General features: G+C 42.5%; 1 protein-coding gene across 1 annotated transcript in view; it reads left to right on the top strand.

The window, feature by feature from the left end:
* The window catches only part of chchd3a (coiled-coil-helix-coiled-coil-helix domain containing 3a), a 105914-nt gene that overhangs the window by 72093 nt on the left and 16128 nt on the right, over positions 1 to 17693 (top strand). The window contains exon 6 of the mRNA XM_058417343.1: positions 7077 to 7147. Coding sequence (XP_058273326.1) covers positions 7077 to 7147 — 71 coding nt within the window. The remainder of the gene's footprint in view (positions 1 to 7076; positions 7148 to 17693) is intronic.

Raw genomic sequence — 17693 nt, 5'->3', positions numbered from 1 at the left:
ACCCTCCTCCTTGTGCTTTCCTCTTCTTTAGAGCTTTAGAGCTAGGTTTTTAATTCCAAACTCTCGCTCTCCGGTGTCTGCAGCCTGTGCCGACGCAGCACGGAGCCAATATGGCCGCCGTGCCGTAATATCCATCACAGTGTGGTTTCTCCTCTGCTACTTCTCTGGTCTGTGAGAGATAACACCACTCCAGAGCTTTACTCCAGCGTCCTCGTTATCCAGCGTCCTCGTTATCGAGCCGCCTAAAAAACACAGGGTAGCGTAATTTGCTTTTATTTATTTATTTATTTGTTTATTTTTAAGCCGTGTAAACATTCGCTCTGCGGTGGGATTACGTTTTTTTGATTGCTTTGTTAGTGGAAGAAACCCTCCCGGTGTGAGAGATTAACAACACGTACTCTCCTGATTTCCAGATCTTTCTTTCTCTTTTTTTCTTTTTTTTGTAAATAAGGATTAAAGAGCAAACAGGAAACCAGGATCGAGATTTTCATTCAGTAGAAATCCTTCTGAAACTCTACAGAATCTTAAAGTCCTGAGTGTCTACTTTCATATGAGCTTCATATTAACCACCACTGTGGAGTGAGACAGGACCAAGACACTCAGTCATCAACATGGACACAACAAAAACAGGAGGAAACTCATGTGTTGGGGTAAAAGAGAGGAAGAGAGGAGGAGTGTTTGAGGCTCTGAGTGGGGTTGATGGAGGAGCTCTACATCTCTATCTGTTCAAAATCCGAATCAGCGCCGGTCCTGATCGCTTATTAATCAAGGACAGAAGGAGAGTGCCATGTCCTCCAGCTCCACTCGTGTGTTTTGTATATGAGACTGAGACAGATGCAGGACGACGGCTTAGGGTTGGTGTGTGTGCGCGTGTGTGTGCGCGTGTGTGCGCGCGTGTGTGTGCGCGCGTGTGTGTGTGCGCGTGTGTGTGCGCGCGTGTGCGCGCGTGTGTGCGCGCGCGTGTGTGCGCGCGTGTGTGCGCGTGCGCGCGTGTGTGTGCACGCGTGTGCGCGCGTGTGTGTATGCGTGCGTGTGTGTGTGCGTGTGCGTGCGTGTGTGCGCGTGTGTGGGTTTTTTGAGGTCAGAGTCACTGCCCCAACAATCAGAGCATGAGCCTCTCTCTTTGTCTCTCTCTCTCTTTCTCTCTCTCTGTCATTTCTGTCTCGCTCTGTGTCTCTGTCTCTCTCTCCCTCTCCCTGACAATTTCTCTCTCTGTCTCTCTCTCTCACTCTGTCTGTCTCTTTTTCTCTCTCATTGTCTGTCTCTCCGATGCACTCTCTCTCTACTCTCTCTCTCACTATATATATATATATATTTCTCTCTCTCACTGACAGTCTCTGTGTCTCTCTCTCTCTCTCTCTCTCTTTCTCTCTCTCTGTCATTTCTGTCTCACTCTCTGTCTCTCTCTCTCTCTCCCTGAGAGTTTCTCCCTCTCTCTCTCTCTCTCTCTCTCTCTCTCTCTCTCTGTCTCTTTTTCTCTCTCATTGTCACTCTCTCTCTCTCTCTCCTCTCTCTCTCACTATATATATATTTCTTTCTCTCTCTCACTGACAGTCTCTGTGTGTGTGTGTCTCTCTCTCTCTCTCTCTCTCTCTCTCTCCCTGACAGTCTCTCTCTCTCTCTGTCTGTCTCTTGCTCTCACTCTGTCTGTCTCTTTTTGTCTCTGTCTCTCTTTCTCTCTCTCTCTGTCTCTCACTCACTCATTCTGTCTGTATCTCTCTCTCTCTCTCTCTCTCTCTCTCTCCCTCCCTCTCCCTCTCCCACATCATGAGCTTGTGATTAGCTCCACACTCACTCTGTATTCTCCTACATGTCTCTCAGCACTGCTACGCCTGTTATACAGTCAACCCCATCGCTAACAGCCTCATAAGCACTCAGGTTAACTGTGACCTCTTAATCCCGCCGTCGCCGCATACTAATCACGCGCTGCAAGTTTTAGCTCGGGATGAGAGATGAAAAGTTTTACTTTTTATTCTATCTTATTTATAAAACACATTTAAACCAAAAGCGCCGCACAAACAATTGCGAGAAGAACAATAAAGACGCAGACGTCACCTTCAGGAGACGCTGCAGTGAATAGCGCAGTCTTTGAAACAGTAGATGTTTCTTTTAAAGCGAATGCAAGTCTAATTAAATATGCGCACTTGGGCACACATCATAAAGTAAAACAAAAATCTGTTCTGTTGATGAAGGTAGACGTTATTTCAATGTGAAGACACTCACAAACAAAGGTATAAAGAAATCATGTATATTATAATGACACTTTATATACACACAAGCTTAAAAGGGATTCTGGATAATTGTGTGTGGAGTGGGCGGGGCTTAAAGCTGTTTTCAGTATTAAGCCATACTTAACACTGAGAGCGTCCTCAAAAGGTGGGAACGCTCAGAATCTTTTTAGGAGAAAGTGGGATTGGTCAGAATTTCTTCAGAAAGTGATAGTGGTCATAATTCCTTTTGGAGAACGTGGGATTGGTCAGAATTCCTTCAGTAGAAAGTGGGATTGGTCGGATTTTTTCAGGAAGAACTGGGATTGGTCAGAATTCCTTCAGTAGCAAGTGGGATTGGTCAGATTTTTTCAGGAAGAAGTGGGATTGGTCAAAATTCCTTCAGTAGAAAGTGGGATTGGTCAGAATGCTTTCAGTGGCAGGTTGGGAGTGGTCAGAATTCCTTCAGTAGAAAGTGGGATTGGTCAGATTTTTTCAGGAAGAAGTGGGATTGGTCAAAATTCCTTCAGTAGAAAGTGGGATTGGTCAGATTTTTTCAGGAAGAAGTGGGATTGGTCAAAATTCCTTCAGTAGAAAGTGGGATTGGTCACAATTCTTTCAGGAGAAAGTGGGATTGGTCAAAATTCTTTCAGGAGAAAGTGGGATTGGTCAAAATTCCTTCAGTAGCAAGTGGGATTGGTCAGATTTTTTCAGGAGAAAGTGGGATTGGTCAGAATATCTTCAGGCGAAAGTTAAATTGGTCAGTTTTTTTTTTAGGAAGAAGTGGGATTGGTTAGAATTCCTTAAGGAGAAATTAGGATTGATCAGAATGTCTTCAGGAGAAAGTGGGATTGGTCAAAATTATTTTCAGAAGACAGTAGGATTGGTCAGATTGTCTTCAAGCGAAAGTTAAATTGGTCAGATTTTTTAGGAAGAAGTGGGATTGGTCAAAATTCCTTACGGAGAAGTAAGTATTGGTCAGAATGTCTTCAGGAGAAAGTGGGATTGGTCAGATTTTTTCAGGAGAAAGTGGGATTGGTCAGAATTGTTTTCAGAAGACAGTAGGATTGGTCAGAATGTCTTCAGGCGAGTGTTAAATTGGTCAAATTTTTTTTTAGGAAGAAGTGGGATTGGTCAAAATTCCTTAAGGAGAAATTAGTATTGGTCAGAATGTCTTCAGGAGAAAGTGGGATTGGTCAGATTTTTTCAGGAGAAAGTGAACAGAAAATAAACAGCAAAAATAAACATATAATTTTGTGCTGATGCTGGATGATATAATGCTGGACAATAATTCTAACAATATTTCCTTTCTAGAATATCATGATAAATGGTACGTTCCTGAATATTGCCCTAAACTGTACGTGATGAACTGCACCCATTATGTTTTTTTTTACCTCATAATCACAGTGGGTGGGGCTTGTTGTTATGGTTACAGTGTTCTGTAGCATCCACCTTTTATTCCATAATGCTTCAGGGCATCGCTTACAAAAATGCTACTTTCTCTATTAGTTCTTTTCCCCCATGCAGCATAGGTGATTATGTCCTGTCAGATATCAGCGTCAGGTCACGTGTCAATCATCTCCTACGTCTAATTACTTGGCTGTACTGCTCAGGGCTAGTAACGTTTAATATCAAGGACATAAAATGGAGTTTGCTCCTGTTTTTGTTGTGTCCATGTTGATGATTGAGTGTCTTTCTCCTGTCTCACTCCACAGTGGTGGTTAATATGAAGCTCATATGACAGTAGACACTCAGGACTTTAAGAATTTGTAGTGTTTCAGAAGGATTTCTGTTTTTCTCTAGCCTGATAGGAGCGATATATTCATAGAAATGTTTGTATCTTCAAAATAAACGTTGATATCAAACCCATTTCTGCTCTCTGAGACGCTCCAAATGCTTGTTCATCTAAAAAGCAGCTCGAATTTGATCTTCAACCAGTAAAATTCTGTGTAAGGTTCTCCAACAGAGGGAAAAAACACACGTCTAAAACACACTGAAATCCAACAGACTCCTTTTAGATCAGACTCACAGCCCGAACATCATTCATTTATTTATACTGATTGAAAATGTTCCATTTCAATCACCAGTATACCGATACAAAAAGCGTAAATAATTTTATAATAATTTATAAGAGAAGTCATGATATAGATATGATTTTATCAAGAATTCTGATTCTCCATACATGGTGGTTTAGTCGTGATTTAGTCGTGAAAATGAGCAGAGTCACGCTTACGCTAGAATCCCAGCCGAGATCACCGAACAGCCAGAAGACCCGAGGAACCTGGAGTCTGAGGTCTACTGTGTATCTCAGTGACGTAGTGAAGGCGTGTGAAGTTCACAAAGGGCTTTAAAACCCAAATAAAATCATCTCCAACCTGATCCCGTAATGGACAGAACACCTAAATACCAGGCGCTAAGCTGCGTCTAGACGTAGACGTATAAAAGTGTGTGTAACTTACTTAAGAAACTTATAACTTTAAAAATAACTGATGAATTCCTGACATGCAGGTCAGAGATACTGCGACCGGACCTACAGTACGAGGTCATTTATTATGGCTTGTGTGGATCTGTTTTGTTTCCATTTAGCAGATGAAAATGAGATCCTGGGTGTAATTATTTGTTCGTTTTAATTGGTTGAAAAAGTCGCCGAAGGGTGTAGATGAGATTTACAGAAAAATTGAGCCATGCAAATTGGTAGAAATTGGATTTAAATAAATAAAAAAAACACTTAGTAAATAATGTAGTAATGGACAGAAATGCAATATTATCACCATCCTTGAGGGAAAAAATGTAATTATACATTTAATTATGAATTCAATTCAATCAGGAGTGCGAGTATTCATTTTTAGTGAAATCCTCTAAGCTGAGGTTGAAGTCCTTGACCCCTTCCACATGCTGCTTTTCCACTATGCTTTTAATAAACACCCACAATGGAGTCTTCTTCACCGCCTAAACACTTTCAGTCGCTTACTGTTTTCAGCTCTATGATCAGATCAGGATGTTCAGGTCAGTTCAACTTCAGTAGTGGGATGAGTTGATAAGAATCCCTTTGGGAGTGGATGGAATTGGTCAGAATTTCTTCAAAAGGTTGGATTGGACAGAATCCCTTTAGGAGAAAGTGGGATTAGTCAGAGTGCATTCAGTAGCAGGTGGGATTGGTCAGAGTTCCTTCAAGAGAGAGTCAGATCGGTCAGATTTTTTCATGGGGATGTGGGATTGGTCAGAATTTCTTCAGAAGGTGGAATTGGACAGAATTCCTTTAGGATTAGTCAGAGTGCTTTCAGTAGCAGGTGGGGTTGGTCAGAGTTGCTTCAAGAAATAGTCAGATTGGTCAGAATTTCTTCAGAAGGTGGGAATGGTCAGGATTTTTTCAGGGAAAAATTTGGGATTGGTCAAAATTTCTTCAGAAAGCGAAATGGGTCAGAATTGTTTTATGAGAAAGTGGGTTTAGTTAGAATGCTTTCAGTAGCTGGTGGGATTGGTCAGAATTTATTTGCAGGAGAAAGTGGGGATTGGTTAAAGATTTCTTCAGGAGAAAGTGGAATTGGTTAGATTTTTTCATTAGAAAGTGGGATTAGTCAGAATGCTTTTGGTGGCAAATGGGATTGGTCAGAATTCCTTCAGGAGAAAGTGGGATTGGTCAAAATTCCTTCAGGCAAGGGGGGGAATTGGTCAGAATTTGTCTGGTTAGTTAGATTTTTTCGTGAGAATGTGGGTTTGGTCAGAATTCCTTTATGGAAAAGTGGGATTGGTCAGAATTCCTTTACGAGAAAGTGGGATTGGTCAGAATTTCTTTAGAAGGTGTGATTGGTCAGAATTCCTTTACTAGAAAGTGGGATTGGTCAGAATTTCTTTAGAAGGTGGGATTGGTCAGAATTTCTTTAGAAGGTGGGATTGCTCATAATTATTTCAGGAGAAAGTGGGATCTGTTTAACTTCAGTAGTGGGATGAGTTGATAAGAATCCCTTTGGGAGTGGATGGAATTTTTTCAGGATTGGTCAGAATTCCTTCAGGAGAAAGTGGGATTGGTCAGAATTCCTTCAGGAGAAAGTGGGTCAGTATTTTTTCAGGAAAAAAATGGGATTGGTCAGAATGCTTGCAGTCGCAGGTGGGACTGGTCAGAATGTCTTGAGGAATGAGTAGGATTAATCACAAGTTGGTCAGAATTTTCCACTTCCACATGCTGCTTTTAAACATCTTTTAAAATCGTCCTTATTGGCTGCATCTTCTTCTTCTTCAGCACCACAACACTTCTAATCGTTTCCTTTTATTCCAGCTTGGTGCTCAGCCTCATGCTGTTTAGGTCCAATAGAGTTTCTTTCAGCTGCTCCCACATCATTAACTGGGTTTTAACATCATTTAGGAATAATACATTTTTAATCGCGTGCACGTCATTCGGATCAGAACCGCCGCTTAAATCTTTTTCAGGGTATCAGTGCGGTCTCTCCGGGCGCCTCGGCCCGCGGCGACCCGCTGATCTTCGTGACCTGGAGCTTTACACACCTCACAGAAATTCCTTTTCATCGCACAATAAAATCAGCCACCACCACTGCACGCTTTACTGTTCTCAATATCCCCCTCCATAAACCTTTAATGGACTTTAAATTGTACAGTAGGACCAGGTGGAGGTGGTGAAAAGACCCATCTCAAACATAAATAAATAAAAACAATAATTAATAAATAAATAAATAAATAAATAGTTCGTTTTCGGGGAAGAACCGAACTCTACTTTTGCTTCTTATACATAAAAAATACACTGTGTCTAAGGTGAAAGATGTGACTGATGCATCATTTAATTCTCTCTCTCTCTCTCTCTCTCTCTCTCTCTCTCTCTCTCTCTCGATCTATCTATCTTTTTGTCTTTTCCAGAGCACCCAGTTTTACAAGGTCACCAATGAGAACTATCACAAAGCGGCGGATGAGGTGAACGCTAAATTTAGGTGAGTTCAGGAGGAAGACGCTGTAGTCCTGGGTCTGTGGAGACGAGCGCATCACTTAAAAAAAAAAAGGAAAGAAAAAGAAAGAAATTGCCTTAGGGTCTCATATCATGTTCTTCAACTCGGACGCATTGAAACCATTTCTGTCTTAATATAAAGACACTTGGAATTGATACTTATATCGACAAGTTAGCATGTTCATATCGATGTTGGTATTGTGCCATCTCTGGTTTCTATAGTAACAACTCACTCACTTGTACAGCAGATACTCACATTATTTAATACTATTTTTTTTTGTGTCATTGATATCGTTTGCATTTTCTGCATAGACACATTCATGTGTATTTTTTGGAAGTGTCAGGGATTAGTACCAGTCTAAAGTAAAGCTGTAAATCCTTTTACCCTCAACGTCTTCCAAGTTCCTAGGTAACTAATGACGAGTCTTATAAACTTTAGAAGAAAACGCCGGTGATGGAACACGATGGTTTAGGTCTGCTGCATGATGTAGGATATAATACTTGTTTTTTGGACGATCTGCAATAGTTGTTCTTTAATACCACAGGATACGCTGTTGTTATAGTTAGGAAAGTAATCAGTTAAAGTATGGTGATTTTCCCTAGTCAGGTGTTCTGCTTTGCTTCACGCTGCTCTGAGGCATTGCTAGCTCATCGACGTTTGACCATTAGCCCACAGCTGTAACTAAAGATCACGGTGGTATGAGTCCATTTTGGCCGTATATGTCTTAATGTGGCCTATTAGCCCCTCATATTAATGCCTGAGAGTGGCTGCGATGGGAAGGGAGGGCAGGCTGTTCCAGTACTAGCCTGGCCTCACAAATCACATTAGGCCATCATTAGGCCGCCTTCCACAGCGCTAACACGGGGATCATCGTCTCTACCGAAATGCCTGAAATTGATTAGCAAACTCCGGTGGGGCCGGGGAGGACGTAGGAGGGGTGGAATTGCATTAGGAAATGCATTAAAACAGCATTAGCATGACATAGCTACCCTTCCCAAAGCAACCTCAGAGTGGGCTGGGGTGTCATGTGACCAGCAAGGCTCGCTGTGAGTGCTACGATTGGTTGATTGCATTAGAGCGGTGCATTAGCAGCTTTAGGATTGGATTACCGAGTCGAGGTAGGAGGATATGTGTAACTTTTTTTCCCCGCGGATAATGAAATGTTTGCAGGCTCTGGTGTTACTGTTGGAGCCGGAGAGGCACAAGATATCCAGCCTTGCAACAGACTAATTAGGTTTGTGTGTGTATGAGAGAGAGAGATGGAGAGAGTGTGAGAGAGAGCAGGGGTATTTGGGTTGTACATTAGACTACAAATAAATCCGTATTGGCCGTCCCAGCGGATCGGGCCGCTCCGTTCGGGTTCCATAACAAGAAGTGGAGATAAGATGCTATCGTGGATTCGGTTAAAATAATAATCCCGAATATTTAGTCGGAACCTTTTGATTTCCTGAAAGTCGAAACCGTCCCGAGATAAATATGGCACAAATCTGCATAATTGAAAGAATTAACATGAATTTGATATGATAATTGCTCTTTTGAAGCTGAAAATGGCTGCCGCTTGAACAAGTTGGTTTCCTCTGTAGTTCCTGGGTTTTGATGCCGAGCCGAGTGAAGCGATGGCCAGTCGGGGTTATGCTTCCAAATTGTAAGATCTGACACTTCAACGGTGTTCACATGAGGGTGACCGGTGACTTTTGGAAGTCGAGTCCTGTTGGGATTAATTGATTTCAGAGCGTCAAATAAGCATTTTGACCAAAATTGCCAGATCCCTGAGCTACATGCTAAAGTTCTAATCTAATCTAATTCTACACCACATGATCAAGGTCATGTTATTTTTACCAGAGGTCCATGTTTTTAAAGAGCCGTGATACAGCATCTTGTGAATCTGAGCGCTAAGGGCTATGCTCACAGGACCGAGCAGTGGGTGATGCTGAGATATGAACTCATCGCCAACAACTAGCTCAGAGCCTTAACCACCAATTAGGGATCAGGTCTGGGATTCTACTGAAGCAAAAATGGTTGGGGGATCAGGAGGCTTGATATGAAACTTGAAACTGTGAGACAAAGAACAGCTTCCTTCATTCCTCCTTCACTCATCATTGGTCATTCATTGACCGCTTTGCTGTGGTCACAGACACCATGGTTTAAATGACTAGTTTATTTATATTTTGGGAAACAGAACTGAGTTTGTTAGAAAACATTATGGGCAAGTACAAATAAAATAACTGCAGAAGTTGAGGGGATTGTTCTGATCTTCTTCTGGAGCAGGCAAATTTTCTTCAAGACTGGGTGATTTTCTTCATTAGCCAGTGAGACTGGTTAGAGTTTCTTCAGTAGTGGAATGGATTGATCAGAATTTCTTTGAAATTGAATGGGATTGGTTAGAATTGCCTCAGGATAGGGCTGGATTGGTCAGAATTATTTCAGCAGAGATGGGGATTGGTCAGAATTCCGTCAGGATTGGTCAGAATTTCTTCAGATGGCTGATGATTAGGTCAAAATTCCTTTTGTATCTGGTGGGATTGATTAGAATGATTTCATTAACAGGTGGGATTAGTCAGACTTCTTTACGGAGAAGGTAAACTTGAGATCAAGCAGAATGGTCTTTAGGAACAGGTGGGATTAGTCAGATGTTTGGCTGGGATTGGTCAATTTTTCTGTGGTAGAGGCTGAGATTGACCAAACTGAGGGAGTAGCCATGAATGATCAGACTTTTTCTTCAGGAGAAGGCGGGATTGGTCAGGATTTCTTCAGGAAAAAGAGGGATTGGTCAGAGATTCTTTAATAATGGGATGTATTAGTCAGAGTTTCTTCAGGCAAAGGTGTGACTGGACTGAATTTCTTCAGGTGGCTGAGGATTAGTTCAGAATTTCTTTAGGAGCTGGTGGGATTGATCAGAATGATTTCAGTAGCAGGTGGGATTAGTCAGAATTCTTTCAAAAGATAGTAAATTTGGAACAGGTGGGATTAGTCAGAAGTTTGGCTGGGATTGGTCAGTATTTCTTTGGTAGAGGCTGGGATTCTCTGCCAAGGTTGGGGTTGATCTAGCTTTCTGCCAGAGTAGGTGAGAATGGTCAGAATTTCTTCAGGAGAAGGCGGGATTGGTCAGATTTATTTATTTATTTATTTTTAGCAGAGGGCAGGATTGGTTAAAATTTCGTTATGCGCTAGTGGGACTGGTCAGAAATCCTTGGGTACCAGGTTCACTGGTCAGAATGTCTTCGGGAGTGGGCGGGATCCATCAGTGATCTTTTCTCTACAGCTTTGTTTGACAGTTTCCAAGAATTCAACTTTTTTAATTTGTCCCAAAAAGCAAACTGTGTACATAATGTATATAAGGTAAATTTATCAGAGTCTCTATAGACTTCTGTTGGCTCACAGCTGAATTTTCATTAGAATTTGAAACCCTTTTAAGATGCCAGACATCCATTAACTAGACATACTACATTTTCTTCATTCAGCAAATGGGAAGGCAGTCTTTATGTAGATATACCCCCCGGCTACGGCTATAATGATTACTATTTTAATGTCTTTTTAAGGGGGTGGGCAGGTGGTTCTGGGGTAATAGTAGAGGAAGCACAGCAGTGACATCATTACCATGCTCACACTTCCTTACAGTCTATAGAGGGGTTCATTAATTCCATTTGACATGGAGCCATGTTCTCACGCGGAGTACAAATCTCTCCTCACGCAAATGACCATGTATTTACACGGGTATCGACGTTCGGACAGGTATCATCATGTAACCTTCATTTTTTAAAACAGTATTAGATCTGGGTGTGTTGTGCTGTGCTTCAAGTACAACTTAATTGCCTTCTTTACCCTCTGTAGTGCACTACATGTAGTGCGCATCATTTGATATTCAGCCGAATGTGACATCCAGGTTTTTGCTAATGTTGTGTATTTAAAAAGTAGTTATCGGTTAAACTCTCTCTCTCTCTCTCATTTCTCTCTCTCTCTCTCTCTCTCTATTTCTCTCTTTCTTTCTCCCTCTCTCTCTCTCTCTCCCTCACTCACTCACTCACACTCTCTCTCTCTCTCACACACAGACACACACATACACACACACACAGTCCTAATGTTCAGCTGAATATTCAAGCTCATGCTATGTGATCATGCTGATGTTGGCCCGAGTCTCGAGTCTCACATTTTCTGCCTTATTCATGATCCATCAAAGGCTCGGTGCAGCGAAGTGAGATCTCGCATCTTCACATCATCTTTCCTAAAGTGCTGTAATGCACCGCAGGGGAAGCCGTATTGCTTTTCAGCAGCTATAACCTTTAAAAAAAAAACATCCTGATGTTGCATGAGTACTTACCGAAGCACAGCTTGACCTACGCTGAAAGGACGCAATTAGAGCTATTAGTGAGAAATATAGTCAAGCGCATTAGACTGACTGTGTGGTTGGACTTTTTATACACACACATACACACACACACACACACACGGATTATACCTGTCACAATTATCACATAATCACCTACTATGCTATTGGGGTTATTTCAGGTGAACATGATTAAACCGTTAATGTACAGTATATCTCAGGTCAGCGCTGACTCATGACCTCATTTCCTCTTCTGAACTCGTCTATGTTTGTTTTCCTCTTTTATCCATGCAGCTCCTGGTATTTATACATGATTAAACCACTGCAGTGTTAAAAGCCTTGAAACTGATTGGCTAAAATGTGACTGATGGAGGTGGTGATGATAGTGATGGTAGTGATGAGGATGGTGATGGTGGTCATCATAATAGTGAAGGTGGTGATGATGGTAGTGGACATCATTATAATACTGGTGATGATGATGGTGGTGGTCATCATGATAATAGTGATGGTGATGGTCATCATGATAATGGTGATGGCCAGCATGGTGATAGTGATGATGGTGGTGGTCATCATGATGGTGGTGGTGGTGATGATGGTAGTCACCATGACAATAGTGGTGATGGTGGTGGATAGCATGATAATAGTGGTGATGATGGTGGTGGTCATCATGATAATGGTGATGGCCATCGTGGTGATAGTGGTGATGATGGTAGTCACCATGACAACAGTGGTGATAGTGGTGATGGTGGTGGATAGCATGATAATAGTGGTGATGATGGTGGTGGTCATCATGATAGTGGTGATGGTGGTGGTCATGTTGATTATAGTGATGGTGGTGGTCATCATGATAATAGTGGTGGTCAGCATGATAATAGTGATGGTGGTGATAATGGTGCTGGTGGTCATCATAATAGTGATGATGATGGTGGTCATCATAAAAATGATTGTATTGGTGGTAGATATCATGATAATGGTTATGATGATTATGGTGGTGGTGGATATCCTGATAAGTGTGATGGTGATGGTGGTTGTGTTCATCATGAAGTGGTGGGGGTGGTGGATAGCATGATAATGATTATGGTGGTGAATATCATCATAATGGTGATGGTGGTAGTGGTCATCATAGAATGGTGGTGGTAGTGGTGGATATCATAATAATGGTGATGGTGGTGGTCATCATGATGATGAAGATGATGATGGTGGTGGTGGTCATAATAATAATGGTTATCATGATAATGTTGGTGTTTATCATGATAACGATGGTGGTGTTGGTGGTTATCATGATGACGATGGTGGTGGTGTTGGTGGTTATCATGATAACGATGGTGGTGTTGGTTATCATGATAACGATGGTGGTGGTGTTGGGTGTTATCATTATAACGATGGTGGTGGTGTTGGTGGTTATCATGATAACGATGGTGGTGGTGGTTATCATGATAACGATGGTGGTGGTGGTTATCATGATAACGATGGTGGTGGTGTTGGTGGTTATCATGATAACGATGGTGTTGGTGGTTATCATGATAACGATGGTGGTGGTGTTGGTGGTTATCATGATGATGGTGGTGGTGTTGGTGGTTATCATGATAACGATGGTGGTGGTGGTTATCATGATAACGATGGTGGTGGTGTTGGTGGTTATCATGATAACGATGGTGGTGTTGGTTATCATGATAACGATGGTGGTGGTGTTGGGTGTTATCATGATAACGATGGTGGTGGTGTTGGGTGTTATCATGATAACGATGGTGGTGGTGTTGGTGGTTATCATGATAACGATGGTGGTGGTGTTGGTGGTTATCATGATAATGATGGTGGTGGTGGTGGTGGTTATCATGATAACGATGGTGGTGGTGTTGGGTGTTATCATGATAACGATGGTGGTGGTGTTGGTGGTTATCATGATAACGATGGTGGTGGTGGTGGTGGTTATCATGATAACGATGGTGGTGGTGGTGGTGGTTATCATGATAACGATGGTGGTGGTGGTGGTGGTTATCATGATAACGATGGTGGTGGTTTTGGTGGTTATCATGATAATGATGGTGGTGGTGTTGGTGGTTATCATGATAACGATGGTGGTGGTGTTGGTGGTTATCATGATAATGATGGTGGTGGTGTTGGTGGTTATCATGATAATGATGGTGGTGGTGGTTATCATGATAACGATGGTGGTGGTGTTGGTGGTTATCATGATAACGATGGTGGTGGTGTTGGGTGTTATCATGATGACGATGGTGGTGGTGTTGGTGGTTATCATGATAACGATGGTGTTGGTGGTTATCATGATGACGATGGTGGTGGTGTTGGTGGTTATCATGATAACGATGGTGGTGGTGTTGGTGGTTATCATGATAACGATGGTGGTGGTGGTTATCATGATAACGATGGTGGTGGTGTTGGTGGTTATCATGATAACGATGGTGGTGGTGGTTATCATGATAACGATGGTGGTGGTGTTGGTGGTTATCATGATAACGATGGTGGTGGTGGTTATCATGATAACGATGGTGGTGGTGTTGGTGGTTATCATGATAACGATGGTGGTGGTGTTGGTGGTTATCATGATAACGATGGTGGTGGTGGTGGTGGTTATCATGATAACGATGGTGGTGGTGTTGGTGGTTATCATGATAACGATGGTGGTGGTGTTGGTGGTTATCATGATAACGATGGTGGTGGTGGTGGTGGTTATCATGATAACGATGGTGGTGGTGTTGGTGGTTATCATGATAACGATGGTGGTGGTGGTGGTGGTTATCATGATAACGATGGTGGTGGTGTTGGTGGTTATCATGATAACGATGGTGGTGGTGTTGGTGGTTATCATGATAACGATGGTGGTGGTGGTGGTGGTTATCATGATAACGATGGTGGTGGTGGTGGTGGTTATCATGATAACGATGGTGGTGGTGTTGGTGGTTATCATGATAACGATGGTGGTGGTGTTGGTGGTTATCATGATAACGATGGTGGTGGTGTTGGTGGTTATCATGATAACGATGGTGGTGGTGTTGGTGGTTATCATGATAACGATGGTGGTGGTGTTGGTGGTTATCATGATAACGATGGTGGTGGTGTTGGTGGTTATCATGATAACGATGGTGGTGGTGTTGGTGGTTATCATGATAACGATGGTGGTGGTGTTGGTGGTTATCATGATAACGATGGTGGTGGTGTTGGGTGTTATCATGATAACGATGGTGGTGGTGTTGGGTGTTATCATTATAACGATGGTGGTGGTGGTGGTGGTTATCATGATAACGATGGTGGTGGTGTTGGGTGTTATCATGATAACGATGGTGGTGGTGTTGGGTGTTATCATTATAACGATGGTGGTGGTGGTGGTGGTTATCATGATAACGATGGTGGTGGTGTTGGTGGTTATCATGATAACGATGGTGGTGGTGTTGGTGGTTATCATGATAACGATGGTGGTGGTGTTGGGTGTTATCATGATAACGATGGTGGTGGTGTTGGTGGTTATCATGATAACGATGGTGGTGGTGTTGGTGGTTATCATGATAACGATGGTGGTGGTGTTGGTGGTTATCATGATAACGATGGTGGTGGTGTTGGTGGTTATCATGATAACGATGGTGGTGGTGTTGGTGGTTATCATGATAACGATGGTGGTGGTGTTGGTGGTTATCATGATAACGATGGTGGTGGTGTTGGTGGTTATCATGATAACGATGGTGGTGGTGTTGGTGGTTATCATGATAACGATGGTGGTGGTGTTGGTGGTTATCATGATAACGATGGTGGTGGTGTTGGTGGTTATCATGATAACGATGGTGGTGGTGTTGGGTGTTATCATGATAACGATGGTGGTGGTGTTGGTGGTTATCATGATAACGATGGTGGTGGTGTTGGGTGTTATCATGATAACGATGGTGGTGGTGTTGGGTGTTATCATTATAACGATGGTGGTGGTGGTGGTGGTTATCATGATAACGATGGTGGTGGTGTTGGTGGTTATCATGATAACGATGGTGGTGGTGTTGGTGGTTATCATGATAACGATGGTGGTGGTGTTGGGTGTTATCATGATAACGATGGTGGTGGTGTTGGTGGTTATCATGATAACGATGGTGGTGGTGTTGGTGGTTATCATGATAACGATGGTGGTGGTGTTGGTGGTTATCATGATAACGATGGTGGTGGTGTTGGTGGTTATCATGATAACGATGGTGGTGGTGTTGGTGGTTATCATGATAACGATGGTGGTGGTGTTGGTGGTTATCATGATAACGATGGTGGTGGTGTTGGGTGTTATCATGATAACGATGGTGGTGGTGTTGGTGGTTATCATGATAACGATGGTGGTGGTGTTGGTGGTTATCATGATAACGATGGTGGTGGTGTTGGTGGTTATCATGATAACGATGGTGGTGGTGTTGGTGGTTATCATGATAACGATGGTGGTGGTGTTGGACAGCAAAATAAATACACCCCCATGTGAGATCATAACAGATCCACCAGTTTACTTTAAATTCATCACCTGTCTGTAGATGTAGTGTAACACATTAGTATACCGTTTATTTTATAGGCTTCGCTGTAGTATGTTATTGTCCTGTAACATGTAATGAATATAGATCACACACACACACACACACACACACACACACACAGTGTTTCTCCAGGTTATGAAACTCGTCTTTAAAGTGCTCCCCAGACTCCTGCTATAACCACACCGCAGCTCCCCGTTAGATTTTTATTGATGATTTTTGTGACGAGGCGAGATTGCCAATATATATCGCTCTCTTATCTCTCTCATTCTCTTCTTCTCCGCCTCTAACCTTCAATCTCCCCTCTCTCTCTCTCTCTCTCTCTCTCTCTCTCTGTCTCCCCCCCCCCCTTTGTTTTCATTTCATTTCTGTCTGTATTTATTTATTTATTTATTTATTTATTTTTATCTCTCCCTTTCCCAGATTCTTTCAGCCCTATCCCTATTTTTTTTCCTCTCAATCATTTTAGTCTCTGTTCGTCTGTCTCGGCAGTGGAACGAGTGGTACGAGTGTGTGTTAGAGGTCAGGCGTGTGGTCTCTCTCTCTCTCTCTCTCTCTCTCTCTCTTTCTGCTCTAGTGGAACTGATGGATCCTTTTTTTAAAAAAAAAAAAAAAATGAACGATGAAAATGACACCTTGTCATTTTTCTTTTTAACTGCTTCATTTGTTTTTATTTGTCTCTCTGAGTCATGCAGCTTGTCCCACTCTAATTTTTTTTTTTACTCAAGTGCAGGCTTCACCTCTTAACCTTATTAGCGTGTAAGTGGTTGTAAACAATGACAAATCGGCGCATGTCTGTTAAGAGATTGATGGCGGTTCATTTAAGGCGACCCGTGCTTTGGACACGGGACAAAACACTCACACACACACACACCAGTGTCAAGGCAAGCGGCCCAGAGCTTTTTGAGAAATGTGTGGTGGTGGTGTTTAATAAGATGAGCACACTGGGATTTAAAGGCAGATTTCTTTTTTCCCCCCCCTTCTGTTCCATTAGGACATGCCATATGTATGTCCAGATCTTCTCTAAGCCTAAGTGGAATAAATGTAGGCTCTCTCTGTTTCATGTTTCTGCTCTGTAACTGCCTCAGGACTCCTTCATTTGTCCGCTCATGACCTAAAAGCGGTTTTGTTTTTGGAAATCCTGCTAATTCTCACCCTCTAGTTAATCAGAAGACATCTGAGTGTTTTTCAGATGACACTCCCTCAGAGGAAAGTGCTTTCTACCCTCTTACGCATACATGAGCTTACAGGAGCTTGGGATTGGTCAGTGTTGATCTAACTGAGAGAGAGAGAGAGAGAGAGAATGCACCATCACTTCATTTCTCCCACACGGCCATTTTAGCTCATGTTCTTGTGGTCTCCAGGCCCTTTTCTGTTGTTCCTTCTGAATCCTGTTCTTATGAGACACTAGAAAAGAAGATGTTATGTATTGTTCATTAAGAAAATTTTGAATTGTGTAGTCGAGCTCACAAAACTGACATTAGACTTACTTTTGACTTCTGTAACCCCCATTCCTCCTCTTCTCTCTCTCTCTCTCTCTCTCTCTCTCTCTCTCTCTCTCTGTCTGTCTCTTTATGCCCCTCTACCTTTGTCTGTCTGTCTGTCTGTCTCTCCTAACCCCCAATCCCCCTCTCCTCTCTCTCTCTCTCTCTCTCTCTCTCTCTCTCTCTCTCTATGCCCCTCTACCTTTCAGTCT

Source organism: Hemibagrus wyckioides, linkage group LG19 (assembly GCF_019097595.1).
Source record: "Hemibagrus wyckioides isolate EC202008001 linkage group LG19, SWU_Hwy_1.0, whole genome shotgun sequence".
Taxonomy (NCBI): Eukaryota; Metazoa; Chordata; class Actinopteri; order Siluriformes; family Bagridae; genus Hemibagrus; species Hemibagrus wyckioides.
The sequence above is the reverse complement of the archived record's forward strand: the minus strand, read 5'-3'. Positions and strand labels throughout refer to the sequence as shown.